This window comes from Anarrhichthys ocellatus, unplaced genomic scaffold, assembly GCF_004355925.1.
Source record: "Anarrhichthys ocellatus isolate YVR2014 unplaced genomic scaffold, GSC_Weel_1.0 scaffold13, whole genome shotgun sequence".
NCBI classification, from domain to species: Eukaryota; Metazoa; Chordata; class Actinopteri; order Perciformes; family Anarhichadidae; genus Anarrhichthys; species Anarrhichthys ocellatus.
Window position 1 is genome coordinate 211,563 of NW_022280043.1, and position 22,398 is coordinate 233,960.

At 40.7% G+C, this 22,398-nt stretch overlaps 2 protein-coding genes across 21 annotated transcripts in view; one reads left to right on the top strand and one right to left on the bottom strand.

Annotated features, from left to right (window-relative positions):
* Nucleotides 1-10,397, top strand: part of LOC116386948 (focal adhesion kinase 1-like) — a 54,567-nt gene extending 44,170 nt beyond the window's left edge. For 9 of the 20 annotated variants that reach the window (XM_031853571.1, XM_031853572.1, XM_031853562.1 and 6 more), the window contains 9 exons: nt 50-175; nt 2,685-2,747; nt 4,636-4,675; nt 5,592-5,695; nt 5,938-5,946; nt 6,769-6,924; nt 7,383-7,463; nt 7,639-7,724; nt 8,155-10,397. In XM_031853571.1, the coding sequence (XP_031709431.1) occupies nt 50-175; nt 2,685-2,747; nt 4,636-4,675; nt 5,592-5,695; nt 5,938-5,946; nt 6,769-6,924; nt 7,383-7,463; nt 7,639-7,724; nt 8,155-8,281 (792 nt within the window). In that variant the 3' untranslated portion in view covers nt 8,282-10,397. The remainder of the gene's footprint in view (nt 1-49; nt 176-2,684; nt 2,748-4,635; nt 4,676-5,591; nt 5,696-5,937; nt 5,947-6,768; nt 6,925-7,382; nt 7,464-7,638; nt 7,725-8,154) is intronic. The other 11 variants (XM_031853563.1, XM_031853581.1, XM_031853577.1 and 8 more) reach the window with 5 other exon arrangements.
* A 4,633-nt stretch (nt 10,398-15,030) lies between these two features.
* LOC116386360 (cleft lip and palate transmembrane protein 1-like protein) lies at nt 15,031-21,766 on the bottom strand. The gene is made up of 17 exons (XM_031852487.1): nt 21,416-21,766; nt 21,009-21,100; nt 20,630-20,807; nt 20,382-20,509; nt 19,907-19,985; nt 19,694-19,811; nt 19,470-19,564; nt 19,184-19,268; nt 18,885-18,985; nt 18,734-18,793; nt 18,503-18,553; nt 18,321-18,403; nt 18,003-18,037; nt 17,763-17,818; nt 17,575-17,619; nt 17,252-17,385; nt 15,031-16,468 (listed from the first exon to the last, which is right to left on the bottom strand). The coding sequence occupies exons 1-17, from the start codon at nt 21,614-21,616 to the stop codon at nt 16,402-16,404; spliced, it is 1,608 nt and encodes a 535-aa protein (XP_031708347.1). The 5' UTR covers nt 21,617-21,766; the 3' UTR covers nt 15,031-16,401.
* Between the last annotated feature and the right edge of the window lie 632 nt (nt 21,767-22,398).

A 22,398-nucleotide genomic window follows, 5' to 3' on the forward strand; every position in this document is an offset into this window, starting at 1 on the left:
TGTGTGTGTGTGTGTGTGTGTGTGTGTGTGTGTGTGTGTGTGTGTGTAGGACAGGGCAGTAGACATGCAGCAGTGTGTAGGCCAGCAGTGCCTGTTAATGGAGGAACAGCTGATGATACAACAACAGCAGATGGAGGAGGACCAGAGGTGGCTGGAGCAGGAGGAAAGGCTGCTGGTAACACACACAGCACACACATTGGAAAACACACTCGCAGATACAGCTAATCAGTAAATATAACTTCAGATTTCATTTCATACACTGTTCCCTATTAGTGGCTTGATATTGCCACTATAACATTTTATACATAAAGGTTTTTCAGAGGCAGCTAAACAATGGTTTGCTGATGTGTTTCTGCCAGTTAAACTTAAGAACATTTTGATTTTTTTAATGTTCCTTCAAATAAAATGTAAGACCAGTTTCATTCTAAACATTATAAAACAATGGAGTGTACATATGTCTCTGCATCACCAGGAAAATGTTACTGCAGAAAAGTGGAACGTAGAAAAATAGCTCCATTTTAAGACACCCGAGTGCCTTTATTGTGTGAGTTTGTTACGCATGGTACAGTGCTTTATTGTTATCCGTAATGCAAAGCTTACTTAGTTGCCATCTTTGACTTGTCAGTTGTGTTGTGAAAGTATTTTTATTTGGTTCCATGATGCATGTCGTCGTGTTTTTGTAAATTTGTTGGAGGACTGTGTTCTATGTTTAGTTTTTTTACTCGATCGATTGGATATGATCAGAGCGCTTGTTATGCACACGACCTTAGTCTCTAAATTGGAGCATTACATTACTATTGGAGCCATAGCATCTCAATAATTTGTGACCAGAGAGCAAATACAGTTGGTTTTGCCGTTACCAAAGACAAAAAACGTTTTAAATTGGATGCGATTCTCAACCCAATTGACTTAAGCTCTAGATAGCATTTTTCCAGTGGTATATACAAAAATATGTACAAAAGAAAAATTCAGCTTTGTGGCTCAGTCACTGATCTTCTGGGATACATACCCCCCCAAAAACGTGTATTGTATGTCTTATTCATACTTTCTATTGAGAAATTCAACTCTCCTGCTTATTTTTAGCAGTGGAGCAGCAACTGGTTGTGAGTTATCAGTAAATTCATTACTATTCTAGTAAAGATCTCACACTCAAAGATAAATGAACGCAGTGTTTGTTGATGTCTGATAGAGCTAGTGCAAAAATGAATACATGTGATGGAGACCCTCTGACACAAAGACGAGAGAGGAGGAACGTTTCATGCAGCATGCATATATCTGGGAACACTGATTGAAGGAGCTGTCTGGGGTTTTTACCCCAGACAGCTCCTTCACACACAGACTGTGTGTGTGTGTGTGAGAGTGTGTGTGAGAGTGTGTGTGAGAGAGAGAGAGAGAGAGAGAGAGAGAGAGAGAGAGAGAGAGAGAGGGAGGCAGGTGTGGCCTGTGTGAATTCCAGGCTAATGATAGGCTTAGACAATCTGACAGCCCAGTCAACAGTCTGTCTCTGACCCACAACCACTGACTGACAACACACAAGATTACTGAAAAGCTGGGAAAGGCGTATATTTACGTGTGTGTGCGTGTTGGAGACTGGCTGTTTTTTAACACTGTCACTTCAGGGAGGGGCGAGAACGAGGGGGGAGAAAGGGAGGACAAATCAGGTTTGGGAGAGAAGGGTGGACGTGCTCTCACACTGACGGCTCTTTGGCAGTGTGCTCCATCCCTCCTCCTCCTCTCCTTCCCTCTCTCCATGCGTCAGAGTCGGATATAAGTGCGCTGGAGGTAGGAAGCTGGAGCTGAATCGGGAATTCTTGTCCTGATGAAACTGCTGCAACAGAGTAGTAGACAGACAGGCAGGCAGACGGAGCTATAGAGAGAGAGATACAATAAGATCAGAACCAGATAGCAACTCAGACAAAACACCTCAAACAACTTGGACTCAAACGATTCATCAGACAACTTTGATGAACTCAAAGGCAATGCTGGTCTTCAAGTCCTGTCTTGGAAAACTGGTAGGCACGGATGGGTGTGAGGGTTGATTGTGTGAGGTTTTATTATGCCGTCGCGGTTGCTGCAGTGTGATTCGGGGGTTAAATGTCAATCTGAAAAGTTGTGCCTCTATTTAAAAAAAGTTATTTTGTGTGTAGGAAAACAAGTCCTGCACTTGTGTATCCTGCAGCTTTGTACAATATGTTCCATGCAGGGAGACTGGATGTGTGCGTTGATTTAAAAAAAAAAAAAAAAGAAATTGTGTAGCTTCACTGCTATGATTCACTCATTCATTTCCTCATTTACATAATCATCGTAAGAGTTATGATTAAACTTGGATTTTGGAGAGTCAGAGTCACTTGCACAGGGTATAAACTGCCCTTTATTTACTAATTACAGAGTGCTTATTGCCATAAAGTAAAATGGCTGTATATGGCAGTCCTTTGATGGTAAAACATGTTTCTCTAAACCCGCAACCCAGTAAATCAGTAGATTTACTGGTTTAAGTGACTGAGTTTGCACCAGTCTTACGACGGCATGTGATTTACCCAGAGCTGATAGGATGCCATGAAAGGGTATATACAATATATATATATATATATATATATATATATATATATATATATATATATTATTTATATACTATAAAGTACTGAATGGAGATATCATTTTTATGTTTATGTGTGTGTATTTAGAAACCAGACTCTAGAAGTTCTAGAGGGAGTCTGGACAGAGAAGACGGTGGACTCCAACCACCGGTAAGTTACTTTCTGCAGCTGTTTTCTGTCTCCATCCATCTCACCGTTTGTTGGTGATATTCATACATGCAGCAGGACAACGGCAGTGGTTCATAGGCTCATTCGTAAAGAAATACATTTTGACCAAAGGGAGTTGAGGTATTTCTCCTGAATGAACTGTACTTCACATAACTTTCACTCTCAAAATCACAACCATCTCCCACTCCCACCGCATCAAAAAGGGAAGTCGTTTTTCTGAACCGTTTGTGTTTTTAGGAGAGGATGCTGTCCGATGAAGACAAATGTTGACGGAGGTTCACATTCTTGGTTGGACTCGCTGCAATTGGCTGCAGCATGTGTTTGTTTTGATTAGAGCTGAGGGCATTGATCCAGGGACAGGAAGTGACCTGTCAGAGGTTGGTTCAGCGACGAGATGTCGATGGGTTCCCACAACATCGCCAGTTATTAATAGAGCACTGTACCGAGAAAAGAAGCAGCCATCTTTATTCTTCGGTCTGTCCCAGTGGTACTCGCAGTAACTCAGCATGCTGGTGGTTTGTAGTTTACTCTAGTCTGTCCATTGATAACACACCTGAAAGTACGTGTGTCGCTTTAACAGGATGATGTTTTAGACATGTCTTGTGGTTGCTGATGTAACATGAATGTCCTTAAAGTCGTATTTCTCAATTGTAGAGCTGAAACGGTTAGTTGAATAGTCTATTAATGATTCGTCATGAAGTCAATGCTAAGTGTACCCATGTTTATAGGTTTTAGTCTCCTGACATTTTAGAGAGCCAATGATTAATTGTTTACTCAAGAACGTAATAATCTCACAATAAGGAAAATATTCATTAGCTATCACCACAGTCACATGGTGTGCAACAATATCAGTGTTTTTGAAAGAAGAAATCCTTTCTTTGTTTTTCACTTTTGTGAACATAACAGAGTTAACCGCATCCTTCTTCTTAATTGAGCACTGGGGTGTAACTGAAACGATTTACAGCCGCAGATGCACATTTCCACTCGCACCACAGAGTGGTGGTTACATGCAGTTGAGACGTCTAAAATAGTTTCACACAGGAGGTATTGAAAGGTAACTTCATCGCTTGTTCCTTCCTGTAATTTTGTTTTTAAGGGAAACTGGAGTCGTTGTGTTTTTCTCGAAGCATTTCTGTGATTAAGTTTCTTCCCCTCAATCTCAATTATGTTTCATTCTTGATGCCAGCAGAAGTTGTTTTAGCAGTCTGAAGTCGCCATGGGCCATATATTTCTGTCTCTGTAATTCATCTCTCTGCTTGTCCTCCTCCTCCCGTTGAATGGCTGTGGTTTGTGGTTTTAAAAGCTCCCGTGTGTGTGTGTGTGTGTGTGTGTCTGTGTGTGTGTGTGTGTGTGTGTGTGTGTGTGTGTGTGTGTGTTGCTGTAGTAGAGTATTTTGGGGTGTTGGTGGTTGTCAGACCACAACACTCTGATGGCTTTCAAAGCCCTCTGTTCTGTTTTCTCACACAGAAACAAAACAGAGATTCAGTAATGGTACAACAAAGTAAATATATAACATGTCTGGCACCACAAGAGAGTTTCGTGGCATCATTTTATACTCACACAACCATCAAATCTTAAAGACATGCTGCAGGGTTTTATCTGGTTTTCAAAGGGTAGCACTAACAAAGGAAATGTTTTTTCAGGACAGAGTATTTTTTTTAACATCGGCACCACAGTGCTAGACCACACGCCTCAGAAAACAGAAAGAAATTGAGATGCCCTGTCGTGTGACAAGTAAATTAAATGGGGTTCTTCAGAACCCGCCGGTGGTTTTTACCTGGGAAGTTCCAATTTCATGTGAAGCTTCTGATTACATGTGTGACTGAGCACTGGCTAACCCAGTGTTTTGTTGTTGTGTTTGTTTGTGCAGACAGGAAACCAGCACATATACCAGCCTGTTGGAAAACCAGGTAATAGACAGGCCTGTAACAGTCTGTAATTACATACAACCGCTATTGTTTTAATCTGTCCTCTTTCTGTCTTTCTTAATCTCCCAAAGTATGCAGTTCACACATACTGTATACCATTACATAGCTCTGTCTCAGGGTGAGATAGAGCTATGTACTCACCCTGTGTATACAGACGCTGTCTCTCCCACTACCAGCAGATTGAGTGTCAGTCTGTGTTCGTCACTGTCTGCTTGCAGAGTTGACGGTCTGATGCCACAATGGGACAGATCTGATTGTGAACTCTGCAGCCAGTGAGCAAACTACACTGTGTTCATATGGACTCAGACTGCAGGTCAAACTCAATATGTTGTGTGCTCGAAGTGTGAATATGCTCACCGTGCAGGAAGCCGAATACAGACGAAACAGAAAAACAATCGCCTTAAAATAGTTTTACATTTGGGAGATTTTGAGGGACAGTTTACAGTTTTTTGTCATCGCACTTCTGTTTTCATCATTGAAGTGTTTATTGTCATGTTGAGCTGAAACAGTTAGCTGATTAGTCAATCGAGAGATAATTGATTGGCAACATTTCTTTAAATAATGGAGTCATTGTTTCAGATGTTAAATAAAAACGGCTTCTCAAATTCAAGGATTTAAGAAGTGTCTGAGTTTTATATCATTTTGATTTGATTTAGGATTTCAGACTTTAATGATGTCACTTTTTTCATAGACCTCTATTAATCAATAATCTTTAGCTGGAGCGCCACACTGATGACGATACTGATTTGAACTATCACATCATTTGCTGTGGTACTTTGGTCCCTCAGCAAGAGAAGAATGAAGGATGTAAAAGAACAATTTGTTCAGAACTTGTATGCATGAGACTGTAAAACTACGAGGAGAAATCATTTTCACTTTTATGTGTTGTTTCCTGCAGAGCATGCAGCGCCCCCAAAGAAGCCCCCTCGACCTGGAGCCCAGGGCCAAGTGGGCAGTCTGTCCTGTCTAAATACGGGAGACAGTTACAACGATGGAGTGAAGGTGCAAACACTCGTACAGTAACACACACAAACACGCATAAAAGACTTGCACACAAGCATGCTAATGCATAATAATACAGAGAAAAACCTGTACACACACAGACAAGGATACATTTACTAAATATACGGGTTGCATGTTTTCAATGCTTTAATATTTTCCTTTTATCTTCTTTTCCTGTGGCTACTCCCTCTCCTCCTCCTCCTCCTCTTCCTCCTGCACTCTGCCTTACTGTCGACCTCTAGCCCTGGCGGGTAAGCAGCACACTGTCTGTGTGTGTTTACTGTGCGTCTTGTCTGCTAGTCGATCTCACCCAGATTCTTTTGATTCCTTCATCCAATCAGTTCTTCTATTTCTCTGTCCAACAAATCAAATTATGCATGTTTTAATATCAACATAAAACACATTTATTTCAACCTTCTGTTCCCTTTGTGTAGATACCAGTCAGTTTTCTAGTTTCTAGTCTGCACAAAACTAACATCCAAATCTTCATAGTTGTTTGCTGTCTTATACTAACAGTATGTATGTACCCCTCTCTCACACTGGACACTATTTTACTTTAACTACACTAGAAAACAACTAATGAAGCAGTGTTCAAGGCTTGAAGAGGGATCCCTCCTTTGTTAACCCAGTCTGACTTTATTTATTTTTAATTATATAAATTTATACCAATATGTTACTGCCATCTAGTGGCCACAATAGAGAGCTACACGTAACATTTTGTGTCATAGATCATTTACTCATTAATCTACTCATTTTATTTTTTTATAAGTTGACGGTGCTCAGCAGTTGTGTTCTCTTCTGTTCGTCTTAAACTGTTTTATCTACTCGGCTATTTAAAAAGCAGTGTGTTGTATGTTTTACTTTCTACCTCTAGATGTGCTGAGGGTCAGAAAAGCATGTTTCATGTACGTCTCTATAATCATGCAGGATATATATATATATTTTTTTTTTTTCATCAACATAGTCTCAACTCGTTCTTTTGTGTGGCGTGCCGGCCGGGCGTCACCCGGGTCTCATTCAGTCTGCCAGTCACTCATTGCTTCTTTTTTTTTTTTTGTGCTCTCATCATTCAGCTGCAGCCCCAAGAGATAAGCCCGCCCCCCACGGCCAATCTGGACCGCTCCAACGACAAGGTGTACGAGAACGTGACGGGATTGGTCAAAGCCGTGATCGAGATGTCGAGCAAGATTCAACCGGCTCCTCCAGAGGAATACGTTCCCATGGTCAAGGTATCCGAGGCTCAGTTATCCTCTCTTGAGCTGCAAACCTTGACCTTTAAAACTTGAAAGCATCACGCTGATTACTGCTGTTCTATTTAGCACAGCTCTTCAGAGGGCTGAATTTAAATACTCCTTTCACATGAATCATTTCTGTTAACCAGACTCCACACATCTGACCTTTTATTCTCACTCGATGTTGCTATTAAATGTAGCTATTTAGTAATTGAAGTCCTCACATGAGGGCCTTTGTCTTATACTTTTATCTTTTATTTCTCCACACTGATTATATCTTTCTGTGTAGGAAAAATTACTTAATTGGTGTTTTCTAAATCACTGTATGATTTATTTATTTCTATAAGTCTACATGTACAGTATTTTTTTCACCGTAATGTTAATTATTCCCTAATTTCCTATTTGTTTTGTATAATTCTGATGCTAATCTGAGTAATACGGTGTGCGTGTTTCAGGACGTGGGTCTGGCGTTGAGGACGTTATTGGCCACAGTGGATGAGACTCTACCACAACTTCCAGCCAGTACACACAGAGAGGTAAAATCACACACTTGTGTGTGTTTTTATTATCTATTTTGAGTCGTGTGAAGTCAATTATGTTTCCTTATTTTCATTGAATGTTGATAAAGGATTTATATTCACACTAGCATCCGTTGACGTTGGTATTTTATCCTACCAGATCGATATTTAACACTCTGGTTTCCTTCAACAGATCGAGATGGCACAGAAACTTCTGAACTCTGACTTGGCCGAGCTGATTGGGAAGATGAAGTTAGCCCAACAATATGTGATGACCAGGTATGTTCAAATACTAACATTACAATATAGAAAGAATAGTTTTCATTGACTTACAGTGCCTTACTTTTGGAAGACATCATGACGTTTTCGTCTAATAAACACCTACATTCTTACCTTGTATTTTATTACAGTTTATTTTATATATTTAGTGGGTGCAGTCAATCACAGGGCACATTATCATTCCTTTTAAGGACACTAACTAAAATATTTAATTTAAAGACAAAGAAATAATATTTAGTCAGTCAAAAGTCAAAAGAGTAACAAACAGAGTGTCTTATTTGATGCTGTCACAGGGGGGCGCCAAAGTCAGAGATCTTAAAATTGTACAAATAGAGGCTTTGATATTGTACTACTCGTCTCACTCGCTCATCTACCACTAGTACCAATCTGTATGCGTGATGCGGTGTGCATGTTTCTCGCTTTGTCCCAGTCTCCAGCAGGACTATAAGAAGCAGATGTTGACGGCGGCTCACGCTCTCGCAGTTGATGCCAAAAACCTTCTGGATGTCATCGACCAATCGCGGCTCAAGATGATGTCCCAGTCCCGCCCACACTAGCCCCGCGGACGGCTGAGCTGACCAACGGGAAACTGGTCTTTTATCATCACTTTGGTTACCGTTTAGCAATGGAGAATCATGACATGTGAGAGTTGTGTAAGCTGACTGCTTTACATCAAAGGAGAAAAACAACGACAACAGCCTGTGAAGAATCGTTAGATGTCGTATCCTTTGGAAGCCGAGGACGCCTCTCCACCACTGTGACTTTCCTAATACAAGAACAGAGCAAAAACACTTCCTGAATCGAGGACCTGGCAGCTTCTCTCTCTTTGGCCTGTAATATAATGACGAGAGGAGGAAAGTCAAAGAGGAAGTGTTGGGATTTTTAGAATATGGGTCTAGACCTCAGATGAGCCGGATTCCTGAGATCCCGGGATTAAAAGGTTTTAAAACCCTCCGAGAGAAACACTATCATGGGTGTGATTAGATCTGGAACTGTCGACATCAGGTGGATTTGTCTTATCGGGATAACACTCTTAAGCAAAGCCATCAGAACCTGATCAGACTGTGTTTGATCTGCAACATATCGGCATGAAAGTTCACTGTGGAAATGGACTCAGACGTCAGCCAGCAGCCATCATCAATACATTTGTTGATATTATGTGTCGTGACCCCTGGATGTGAACTTAATCCCCACATCCCCATGGATTCCTTTGAATGGGCAGATCAAACCACATGTTATCTGTTCAGCTCTGGTCACGTGCGTTGCTTTGATTGGATTCTTCAGCAAGGACAGTCACAGTAAAGACGGCGTTGGTTTGAAGAAGCAGCCTCTTCCATCCATTCCCGTCTTTCCTCCGTCTCACCGTGTTTTATTTATAGACTCAGAAATTGCAGAGGAGGAGAAGGAGGGAGAGACGGAGGGAGAGACGGGTATTAAAACTGGAGGACAGTCTAGCACCGGTCTGCTGCCTGAAGAAAGAACACGCCTTTTTTTTCTCTATTTCACACACTTTTCTTTTGTTTTCCCTCTTCCTGTCCTTCGTGAAGTCTTCCTCAACTCCTCTCTGAGCCAGTTTTAAAGACTCCAAATGTGAAGAATCCAACTCTGTCTGGGTAAACACCGCAGACAGGAAACTCCCTTCTCTTTTTAGTTAACCCTTTTATCGGCTGGCTCCATGTTTCTTTGTGTTGGTTCAGCAGTCACAATCTTCTTCCTCTTTACTGAACACTTAGAATACAAGCAGATATTCAATCCCAGCACTGACTCTGATGAGCAAAAACAAAACAAAACAAACGAAGGTGGGTTTTGAGGATTTACTTGGTGTAACTGGATATTTCCTGTTTGTCCCAGAGGAAGAGAAGGACATCATGTCTCAGACTGGTCACTGAGCTTGACTGAGCCTATTTCTGTGAGGACAGTGTCTCGTCTCCTTTCTTTCTCCTCACCTACAGTCCTGATAGCGTTCAGTTGTTCCTCATACAAGACTGGTGTCACGCCTTTAACTGTCCCCTCACCCACCGGTGTCACAAAGTGAATTTACTGGGGAGACAAACAAACCTCACAACTGGAACCTCTGTGCTTTGAGTCCCATTTTTTGTCAGGTGTAACTCTTTAAATATGTCCCTCCAACCAACAGTCCCCAGGGACACACACACACACACACACACACACACACGTGGAGCCACATGACTGGAGCTTGTCCTGCAGACACAAAACACTGAAAATACAGCAGATCACACGTGTCTTTGTTGATAGTGACCCCACATGGAGTATGACATACTGCTATATGAAATATACTGGTGACTGTACTAGTATAGCATGATATACAGGTATGGAGAAGAGCATATTTGCACTGCACCAAAAAAAACAAACCTAACTTTTTTTAACCCTATTTAACCCAGATTTGATTTCCAGGTTTAGCCAGCAATGAACTTTCAAATATCTGGGTTTTATAGGGATTAAAAAAATGTAAAAAACAATCTATTTTATCTTGTCGTTGTGTAAATCGGCTCATGTTGGTATATTGTAAGCTATACTGGTGTGAATCACTGGTGAATTGTACAGAACTAGTACTAGTAAACACTGGTTTTTATTTTGTCTTCTGGGCTAAGTCAGCCATCTTGTCAAATAGGAGGAGAAAAAAATGAAATAAAAAAAATGACGAAAAGGAAATCAGGCTGTCAACATCTTTTTTTTATCCCTGATAGAGATTTATTTGAAAGCATTACATTTCAGGTTTTATATTATCAAGAGGTTTTATATTATGTTAATGTTGGCTGTGGTCAATTTTATACCTCATTTTAATTTATTTTCATCAAGTATGATATTTAAGTTGTACAGGGAGTAGTTCCTCCTCTAAAGTAATGTCTCTTGTCTTCAAAACATCAACTTCAAAGGAGTTACACAGATTCAAATCCACTGTAAAATCCACTGTTTTCCTGGTTTCAACGTCTTAATGTTGTATCCGGAATAGAACTTATTTTTTCATCTTTCAACCAAAGATGAGACTGCATCCCCTGATTGTGTCTGCAGGAGGATTTAAGAGGCAGGTCATACTGCTGCTTAGATTATGATACACAGACCATCTTAAGTGGTTTCAGGCTGTAGTTTGGACAATCCATTAGAATAAGTAAGCATAGTACAGCATGAATCGGATAGTGTTCAAGTTCCTGAGATTTCTCAGGAAGTATAAGTATTAGAACATTGCTGAAAAACTGCATTCAGTGATAGTCAAAGCCATAATACATTATCTATGACGGCTTTTTAAATATAACGATCATCACATCATCACCACAGGGAGGTCAGGGTCCTGTCAACATATTTAATGTTATACTTGTGTACGGTATTGATAAGCATTACATGTGTTTAAAGCACAATCTCAACATAATTTAAGAGCTAATCTGTTTCAACATGATATTGCATAACATTACAGTCTATTGAGACAGATTTAGAGACATTCATCAAAACACTTTTCTGTACACAGCCGCGGTGTAGCTCCCACAGCTTTTGACAGCACAAACCTCAGTGTGACAGCAGTAATAATACACCTGCAGTCAAAAACAGCAGTACCGTGTGTGTGTGAATGGACTCGGCGCCACTGAAGTTACACAAGTTAAAGGTGTTGCAGCAGTTGGCAGTGTTTCCGTTTCCGTTTGAGTCGACTGAGGAGGCCGCGGCAGCTCCTAAGCACGTGGCCTCACTGGAACACGACTTTTTAATAACTTTGTCAGCGCCTGAACAACACACACACACACACACACACAAACGGCAGGGTATTGGAGTGAGTCATTAAGTTAAATACTGTGTTTTGCCACATTTTCAGAGGCTGTAAAGTTTAAAGATCCTCCAATAAAACAACAAGGCCTATTTTAGAGATACTTTTAGATTCAAAAAGACATTTTATAGATACTGGATTCTAAAAAATCTGCAGTTCTTTACATTACTGACCAGGGATATGACCTGATATTGTGTTATCATTAATACCTAAAACGTCGACGGTAGTCATGCATATGTCCAGAGGCGCCTGACATTCCTCGGTGGTGTTGCTGCTGTTGCATATGTCATTGGTGGCAGAAGGACCGCACACGTAGCAAACCAGTGACAGCCCTGCAGAGATGAGGGACAAGGCAAAACAACTGAGAAGAAGATTTGAAGTAAGTTTAAAGATGTGAGATAAGCCAGTGCACAATATAAAGTACACAACATATAGTAAGTCCGTTGATGGAAGTTCCATGAAGATCCGTTGGTTCCTGTACGGAGGACTAAGCCAAGAGAGATTCATCACATCAGAGTTTTGATGATTTTGACATTTTATAGAAGTTATTAGGGGAAAAACCTGATCTGTTCTAATACAGTCTTTCCCTTCATTTATTTATTCACAGTCACTCATAAGTCATGATTATTGGTAGTCACAATTGTTTTGAATTTAGATTTTTCACAGGATGTGAGAATCTTAATGAATTTGGGACTAAGCTCTCACTGAGTTGTCAGTGTCTGCTTGAGAACATATTTTGAGAAATAACTTGTTTTTGCTGTCGTTGTGACATAAATGCAGATAATTCTGAGAATGATGCACAAACAAATGAAGACAGGGTTGCTCCTTCTCGAACAAGCATCGGGAGTCAAAATGAGGCTCCTGATTGTCTGCTCCTGGATTAAAGCCCCAAATTAAAATGCTAAATCTATGGCAGACTGGGAATTATTAGACATTTTCAGTCTGACTATAGAGGAAGAACATTATATAACTACATAAATGTGTTTGATACACCACAGTGTCGCATATAAAAATTCCCCAAACTGGAAAGACAGCTACTCCCAAAGTCAAAACTTGTCCGGCTTGCTTATTTAATTATAAGTATTGAAAAGCAGGCTGCATACGGTTCCTCCTATTCAGGTTATTGTTCTGCTCCCTTTTGTCACAGTGGTGATGCATCACAGTAAAAAAAAATGCACATCTAATATTTAAAATGAACCCAGATTTATTCTGACGGCTAGAAACCCAAAGACTAAAATTAGACAGACCATCGCTAAAACATTTCTTATTTCTGTAGAGCCCATTTTTACATATCTTGAATTAAACTTTTATGTTAGTTACATATTTCCAATACTGTTACAGCCACTGGAACACATGGTGAGGTCTTAGAGACATGCCTAACCATCTGACACAAGTTAATTATTAATCAATTGTTAAATAAATAAGAAATAGAAAAACCAGCAATCTGTCACAGTGCAAAACATGCACTGATACACACTGATCTCCCTCAGCAACAAAGCAACCCTGATCTCTCATCTTATGTTCATTCTTTGATTATTTTGGATAAATCTGTCATATTCTGTTCACTTACTGATATTATTATTATTATATCTATTCTGCACAATCAAAACAAGGTGTGTGTACTTTGTGTCAGAACGTCTTGAGATTGCCACCAGAAACAAACTGTTAACAAATGAAGATTTAACCATGGTTAGTTTAACTGAACTCCTATTGAACTCACATTTGTCATTCTAGATCACAACTAAGACAGACACAAGGAAGGGAGCAGTGATTTTAAACTCTCTGATGTTTTTAGCAACCCTTAAACTGAAGCCTTTACTGAATCCCCTACAAGATTTTTACACAACGTCACTGCTTCTAAGCGCCTAATGTCCTGCTTATTATTAACTTACATACCTGGTGGGACGAGGATGGAGAGGAGCACGAGACCGAGCAGCATCTTCATGTCAGGTGTCACAGGAGTGTCTGTTCTCCACCTGAACCTGAACCTCTGCTTTCAAACCTGGTGTGCCCTGCCCTGTGAGCATATGACATTCCAAGATCTCGCTATGGTTTCATAGATACTTGTCTTTTATTTATCTCCTGCCAATCGCAACCACAGTGTGGCTGATTGGGTTAGACGGCCTTACACTGAAACATTGTGTGTCTGACAAATATTTGTTGTGTCATGACTCAGTATGTGCAGCTCAACCTGTGCTGCAGGGCTTCTTCAAGCCTTGTTGACTTTCTTTATATATATATATATATATATATACTTATATCTAATAATAACCACCCTGAGGACATCTAGTAGGAGAGAGTACAGGAATAACAAAAACAGGAATGACATTTTGACATTAAAGTGGTTATGATCAATGTCTTTTTATAGCAATGATCAAATGTAAAAAGGGTTGAGTGATAAACCTACGTAAAATGATCACCTGAATCTGCAGCTCCCCTTGGCCTTAAGGAGCTTCAGCTCATTGTTTATCTTTCCAAAAACTCCCCAATACTGTTCTGAAGTAATTTTTTCAACTTTCTAGTTGTACTCTCTCTCCTGCTGTTATTACAGACTTGTTTTGACCAGTTTTGTTTAGCCCACAAATATCTAGGTCTTACAAGAAGTGGTGTTAGTCAGGCCACTAAAACAGACAAAGCTTGTCCTGTATCTGATGTATCTGTTTGCTGACATATTAGCTCAAAATGTAGATGTAAATGCTGTGCTCACAACTTCTTTTTTGCTGCTCTCAAGTGGCCCAAAAAAAGTGTTATTGCAGGTTCACAAATATACATAAAACATTAGGATCATTATTATACATTGTACATTATTTGTGGAAATGATCTTTCGGCCCATTAGCCAATGACACATATCAAATATAAGGTTCCAGATATGTTGGTAAATGAACGTGTGATTACATTTATCAAAGTCACATCCCTCATTTTGTTCACTGCCTTCCACTGGCTCCTGGAATCACTGCAATACATTTAAAAACCTTTCATCAAACACCACCACACCCTCCCTGTCTAATAGTGAACATTGACTGTGATTCACAGATTAAACTTAAAAACAAAACAAATAAACAGCATCATGTAAAAGTTTTTCACTAGATATGTGGAATCACGTCATCCTCATATCTGTCATTCTGTCCAGTGTTAACAGAGGAATGCACCAGTACACACCCAGCCCACATGCACCGTCAACCCCAAAAACACACTTTTGGTGAATTCTCTGTCAATTCAATGTATTTCCTGACACCAATCCTGAATCTTAATGGGACACATTGAGGATTTTTGTCTCATTCTTATGTAATAAGACAATAAACACACTCACGATGCATACATAAAACTTCCTCAACAGAAACCAGACCAGCAGTTGCCATAACTATGAGTCTGTTGTTGTGTTGACTTGTCTCCTGATCGCACATGTTGATAGAAATACTGGCACGCACACATCAACGCATACACACAGACACAAACATTTCTTTTCCTGACACCTTAAAGCCAGTTACATTTTTATTTTTATTTCATAGTAATAAAAAAAACAAGCAGGTTGCATTGCCCAAACAATGAAAAATATAAATTAATTTAAAAAAATCATTTGACGTTGGTAAATTATACTTCAGCTCAAGCAGTTCAGTCAGCAAAGAATGAAAGAATTAGCGCAGAGATCAGTGTAATATGATCACAACAAACAGCTTGATAAAATAGTAACTTTACAGTGTTGTGTTTATGCTTCTGTAGAAAAATGTTTCTCATACTGTGCGATGCTGAATGAAAGGGAACAAACCAAACACTTCCAATAAACAGCTATATTGTATGTTGTAAAGTCAAAATGCATTGCAGGCACATGCCATCAGGATATTTGCAGTAAATAGTCTGGTCTCTTCTTTTATGTTAACATTGCAAAGTCAATCTTAAGAAAATAATTGCACAGTAGTACAGTGGAACTAACTCTATATGTAATACACAAGGGTGACATTAAGGATGGCAAAATACAAAAAAATACTTTATCTAATGATGTTCTGGATATGACTAACATTAAATTTACTCAACAGGTGACATGGACCTTCTACCTGCAAAACAACCGGATCAGACTCCAGCATAAGCCTTCAACACAAGTCATTTATTTATTATTTATCCTCGATGAAGAGTAACAAGTGCTTCATGTTGCTGGTCTGATCTTCTCATAACTGTCAGAGGCCATGTTGCACCTTTATGTCTATCATTACACACTTGTGCTGCAAAGCCATGCAATGTTCAAACCACAGGACATCATTTTACCTTCTACTCAGGATCACAAAGACTCCAAATAAAACAAATATGCTGCGCTGAGTTGGGGTAATTGTGCAAAATAATTTTCATTGGATGTAATAGTGCGCAACCATAAAAATGATGATGTCTTAGGTTTGAATATTTTAATTTATAGAAGCGTAAAGCTCCATAGAGCCTTTTGTGCTTTTATTAGAAGGCCGCTCCAGCTTCATGTAAGTGGCGGAACAAGCACACATTACAGAATATACTGTATGTGTATAAATCCATATTTAAAAAAAAATGTTTAAACTAAAACTTAAAGGGAAAATTGTGGTTCCAGCTTAACAGACAGCCATAAAGAGGAGAATTGAGCAAATGCACATTACGACTGCTGATATGATACTGTCGGTATTCTTCATGTGCAGCAGAGAATGTCTGTGGAGTAAAGGGGGAAGCTTCATCGATGCCAAGCAAAAAGCAGCAGCACCATGAGTGTACAGCAGTGACGAGTCAGACGCAGAACAGCTCATCTTGGGTCAGTTTGAAGCTGCTGTGGCGCACACGGCCGAGTGTCCTGCCTGAGGCTCCGTTTCACATCTTCAACGTTGTTTTTGTGTGTTTGTGCATTCATCTGTGGAAAAAAAGGGGAAGGGGAGGGAATGTGTCTTCTCCTCATTGAGTCTTTAGTTTCTTGCTTTGGGTCCCAGACTCTCGCCTCCTGGCCTTGTGGGCGTAACGCCTGTTGGAGATATGAGATGAAAGCAGGGTTATAATCACACAAATCCAGACAGAAGTTAATTGGGTGATGAACAGAAAACTGAAAACTGTCAGCAGCAGCAAAGAAGGTTTCCCAAACATCTTTACATACTGTATATTTGAAGATGAACAAGCAGGGCTGCAGTCAAGACCCACTTAAGTCAAGTCCAAAACCAGGTCCAGTTGAGTCTGAGTCAAGACCAAGTCCAAAGGTAATCAAGACCAAATCAAGAGTCTAGAGCAAATCAAGCCCTGTTCAAGAGAGCAATAGGCAATAGTGTCTTTCCAGAGCTAATATAGGGATTAAGGAGTAAGGATGGACAGAAATAACCTATCTATAAACAATATTGATCTATCTTCTAACGTCAAACTAATAATTTCATAATGTTTAGGTTTGAGGACCATTACAGGTCTCTACAGGTGCGTTAAGGAAGATTGCGTTGGGAAAATTGAATGCAACTGATCCCAAATTAGCAGCTGGGAATAACTTGAGCAGTTCTCAGTGGCCGAGCCTGAGAACCAACAATTTCGAGTCCAACAAGGCATGAGACCAAGACAAGTGCAAGACTTCAAAAAAGTGGTATTGAGACTGGACTCGGGTATTAAATCCCTGTGAGAAAAGTTGACGTAAATTCTACTTGACAAACATCTGCTTCTCAGATTCATTGTGTCTAAAAGGGTTTTGTAGTGTTATCCGATCGGGCCTCTCAACAGATACATACGGTCAAACACTGGAGTATGTTTTGTTGCATTGTGATTGTTTTACCTTCGCTGGTAGAGGTAGAGGAAGAAGAGGAGCTCATCTCTGAAGCAGGAAAGTTGATGAGAGGAGGAGAAGGATCCAGACGAGGAGAAAAAGGAGGCACAGGAGCACAGGTCTGAGATCAGCGTGTTCACTCCCTAGAGAGAGGAGAGCAAAAAGACAGAATAATGAACTCATTCACCAGCAAAGCTGTGTAGACAGAATCAAATAAAATAAACCACTGAGTTCACTGCAAAATAGAGGAGGAATTTAATACAAAGTTCCTAGAAAAGGTTTGGGAATGCAAAGATAATCTGCTCTTGAGCCGGAGAATCAGTCCCACTCACTCTGTACATCAACACTGTCCCCTGCAGGTGGCACACCGACTTCAGCTGATCCAGAGAGAGGAGTGGAGAAACACAAAGAGACAGCAGAGGACAGTTCAAACAGTAGCTTACAACACTCCAGTCATTTCATTTCCCTCAGCACTATGATCAGATCATTTGGTAATTGATACACTTAAGACGGGACACACCTTGTGGTTGATGAAGAGCTGTGGGGCCATAGACAGGAAGCCAAAGGCATACACTCCTGAGAGGAGAGGCACAGCGTCAATGTGGCACGTTGGTGGTTCATATAAAAGTAGCTTCATTAAATGAGGAAAACTGACCAGATTTCAATGAAGTACATTGAAAAACTGTGCTGTTAACAAATGAACCGATGAATCACATTGATGATTTAGTTTCACTGGGACAGGTGATGGAAGTCAACTCACCAGTCACTAGAGTGTTCACCAACCAGGAGTAGTAACTGTCAATACAATACAAATGAATGTTAATATCTAATGAAGTAGCTGCTATGTCTGTGTACATTATGAAAAGTTTAGACAATAGTTTAAAACCAAAAAAACATCTTACTTTTATTCAAGAAATACTCAGGTCTGATCTGAATCTGACTGCTTAAAACACTTCAGTACAGTAGGGGGAGATGAACCAAGATGTAACCAGGAAAGAGTTTGTTTTGAAATGTTACAAGCAGACTCCACAAACGGGACATCTGTTGGCAACATTTAAAGCTACGTGGCAAAGCTCACCTCTTTTGGCGTAAGTAGGCCAGTGAGAAAATAGCTCCGCTGATACACAGAGGATAGACCAAGTAGGACAAGTATCTGGACGCCTGGAGAGAAAACCACACACACAAAATATTAACAATCAAACAAAGCCTGCAGCAGAGTATACACTCAAGAGATTTAACGTTTGAGGAAAAGGATCATACCTGTGTGTCGTACTCCACTGTCTTTCTTTCTTCCTCATCCAGCTTAATTACCTACACAGTACCAGTAGATTAGAAAGAAATGTATTGATTATTTGCATCAGGGCTGGAAGCAACAGTCTAGCTAAGATAAAAGACAGCGAAGTTATTTCAACCACAACAAATAATACCACTCGACACGTTAAATCTACTGTGAATGGACGATGGAAGATGGTTAACTGGCACCATACTCACATGGAGCTTGGAGCTTTTCCATTGAAACTGGATCTTAAACACGGTAAACACCTTCCATACCTGGCGATATGACAGGTTACTGAGTTAAAACTCTCTGCTATGATCTTTATTTTAGCATTTCTGTTGGGAGGAGGCCGGTTGTGCTAAATACCTCGACACATGCTCCCAATCCAACAGGAAGCAGCACCAGCAGACTGGTCTCCTCTAGCAGATGGAGGAAGATCAGCAAAGTGCTGAGACTACGCCACAGAACTACAAACGGAGAGGGGAGAGACCAAAGGAGCAGTTAGTCCCTAACTTCAACCGTGTTCCAGCCACTGTGGTACGTCATTTACAGCAAAACTATAAATCTAATGTTGCCGGCAAGCCCTCCTATGTTGACTGTTCGACAAAAACGTAGCAAACTAATATAGAAAAGTCGAGCTTGCTTAATTGAATTTAATTCTTTACCTGACTTCCTGGACATTCCCGCCATGCTCTTCTTTTTTCTCCATGAGCTGAAGTCATTTTTAAGAGCCAAGAATTCACAGATGAGCTGTAGAGAACCAAAGATGTGGAGAGGAAACATATACTTTTAACTTTGCAATGCTTAACTTGCAATATGTCTGAGTTGCCATGCTATGTTACATCTAGAGACTAGGATTCATTACGTGATTACATTCATGAAATATCTACCAGCAGGTGGATTCTAATGTGTATACAGTATGGCATTGCTTGTGGTGTTGTGTAATCTTACTTGCAGAGCTGTGATGAGTGCAGTCAACACTAACAGGTAGAGGTTGGAGCCCACCAATGTTTCTTTAATTTCATCTATGTTCTCCTCTGTGAAGCCTAAATAAACACCAAGATGCAGTATCAAAGGATTTGGTTTGGTTCAATCTCCTGCCCATGTGATATGAAAAGCCAAAAGCTGAACTGTGTAGTGGGTCGTATTATACATCTGTTCTCGTATTAGCTCACCAAACTGTCGCAAGGAATAAACCACGTCCTGCAGATGCACCCAGAACCTGAACCCCCTTAAGGAGATTCCCTCGTAGGACACAGTCAGAGGGAGCTGAACAGTGCTGCTGCTGATCGCCTATGAATGTATGGATAGATAGATGTAAGGTAATTTCATTCACGGCCCAGTATTTATCAGACGAGGTCTAAACTTTGTGTGTAAACTTGTCCTACCAGGAGGTCTCTGACTCTGAAGCTGAGCTCGTTCACCAGCAGCAGAGGGAGGTAGATCATTTGTCGGCCTTCCTGAGAGCTACAAGGAGAAAAGGGAACACAGTTTAATCTAGAGACGATGGCCCGGGGCACCTTCCTTATTTACAGCCAGGTGGAGGTGAACAAATATACACATGCGTGCATTTATATAGCCAGAGACAGGATTTGTGTTTGCTTTACGATCTAGATTTGCTTAGATTTGATAAACAGTCAAACTCCCACTCACAAGTGTCTTACAGAGTCGCAATCGTGCAGCAATTCAATGTAAGTTTACCTCCCAAAGACTCTAACAGTTATTCAAATGAAATATAAAGATCACTTGCTGAAAGCTTTCCTCGCTCCAGCACTGGAGTATACTGATGAGAAGCAACAATAACGCAGGAGTCAGCAGCACTCTGACACCTGCTTTGACCTGCAGAGGGCTCATGTGACTTACACTCTCATGTAGCGCCGCACATCGCTAGGAAGCCCCGCTTTGTTGAAGGTGAAGTCCTCTGACATCACAGTGATTGACAGGTGAGGCCTCCAGTGGGATACAGTGTTCTCTGATCTGGGACTGGACCTCTAATGGAGCCACAAAAACAACGTTTTTGCAGCAAGGCCACATGTCTAAGTCTCGCTGTAAAGGTGACACAGTAATGGTGGCGGTAATATGACTGTGACGGATATTGAATTACATTTTACCTTCTGCATGTCTCGCTGGCCCTCTGTGTGTGTGGGAGTGATGTAGGTGGTGAGCTGAGCTGCGTAGTGAACTTCTCTGCTGTCCTCCAGAGGGGAAACACCGGCTTTGTGAACGTACACGACCGCAAACAGAGTGCCATTAGCCCGAGTCTGCTCTGGCAGAGAGACATTCACCTGCCTATAGAGAGAGAGGGAGAGTGAGACAATAAGTTAAAAACAGCCAGCCAGGCAGACATGCACAAATACGCTTTTGTCTCTCTTAATAAATAGATATATTGTAAAAACAAAATGGCATGCAATGGACACAGTTCCAGTTCCTGTTGTGGTCGTAAACAAGCACTGAGCAGGAAGTCTTCTGATGGATCAACAACAAGCCCACCTCTCAAATGTAGAGTGTGGGTCAAACGGGTCTATTTTCACAGCGAGGTGGAGTTGGCTGTTGTCTGGCACTAGGCAGGTGAAGACACTCATCTGGATCACACAAAAGAGAAGAAGAGGAGAGGTTCAAAGCAGTCTCCTCATGTCAGAAAAGAACTGGGTCCAAAATGACATTCTGCAGAAATAAAAAAAGGAGAATAAAAATTAACACCTGGCTGTGTCCCAAACATATGTAGACCTGCATGTTGGAATTATCTTTTAATGGTTCAGCCTGACAAACACGTCAGGCCCATGCAGCAGTGTCTTGAGCTAGATCTTACATAAATTAAGTTTTTTGGTAGGCTATACCCTTGATTGGTCCGTTTGCTCTCAAGATGAAGGAATAAAGAAACAGCGGCCTGTGCTAACCTGCAGCCGGGCTCTTGCTGTCAGGTAGGAGGTGATGCAGTGCTCGTCTGTGCTTCCATCGCAGGGCTTAGTGTTGAGGAAGCCGTACAGCAGCCAGGCGGTGTGGAGCATGTACACCACAAAGACCCCGAGCAGCATCTTACCGATGGAGCTCCTATTACCGCTGCTGTCCGCGGGCTTCGACTGACACGATGGGAACATGGCAGCTATTAATGCAACAACAACAGAAAAATTAAATTAAAAAAATGGACGTGGTCCGGGTTGAGGACGGAGCTGTTTATAATCGCATCCAGCGTCAGCACAATAGAATCCCCACGCTTCCTCCCTGCCACAGCATCCTTCCGGTTATCTGAGATGCTGATGCTGATGCCGCTCGCGCTGTTCTGTGACCACGTCTCGCGAAGCCAGAACAATCAGCCGACGCTGCAATTGTTCCACAAAAGTCCCAAAAAATAAACACGTAAACACGTAAATATTATCCACAGTAGCACCTAGCCTTTCTGCGATGTTGTCTCTGTTGTTGAGAGGAACAACTTTGCTGAGGGTCAGACAGACGGGTCACTATGAGCAGGCTGTACACACATTTCTTGTCTAAAACGTATATTTTTTAGCAGATTCCGGTATTTTCTCAGTGTATTTAAATTTAGGCCAACAAAATAGATAAAGGATCTCTATTTCACTGTCAAAATTATATTCATGGCAACGAGAGAGGGCTTCTAAATACCACTTAGATACATAAAATAGATTAGATTACATAAAATGCGTTCATGATCATTTTCTATAGGCTAAATAATTGTATAAGTTGTATTATTATATAGAAATAGAGACACAGTTGTGAAACAGCTATTCCAGTTAAGTTTTAATCAATAGACTAAATCATAAGAACACAATTGGTAGATTTATCAATACTGAGAATAATCATTAGTTGCAGTGAAACAAACTTTTGAGTTTGATAATAATGTTGATTTGTATTTCATAAATCT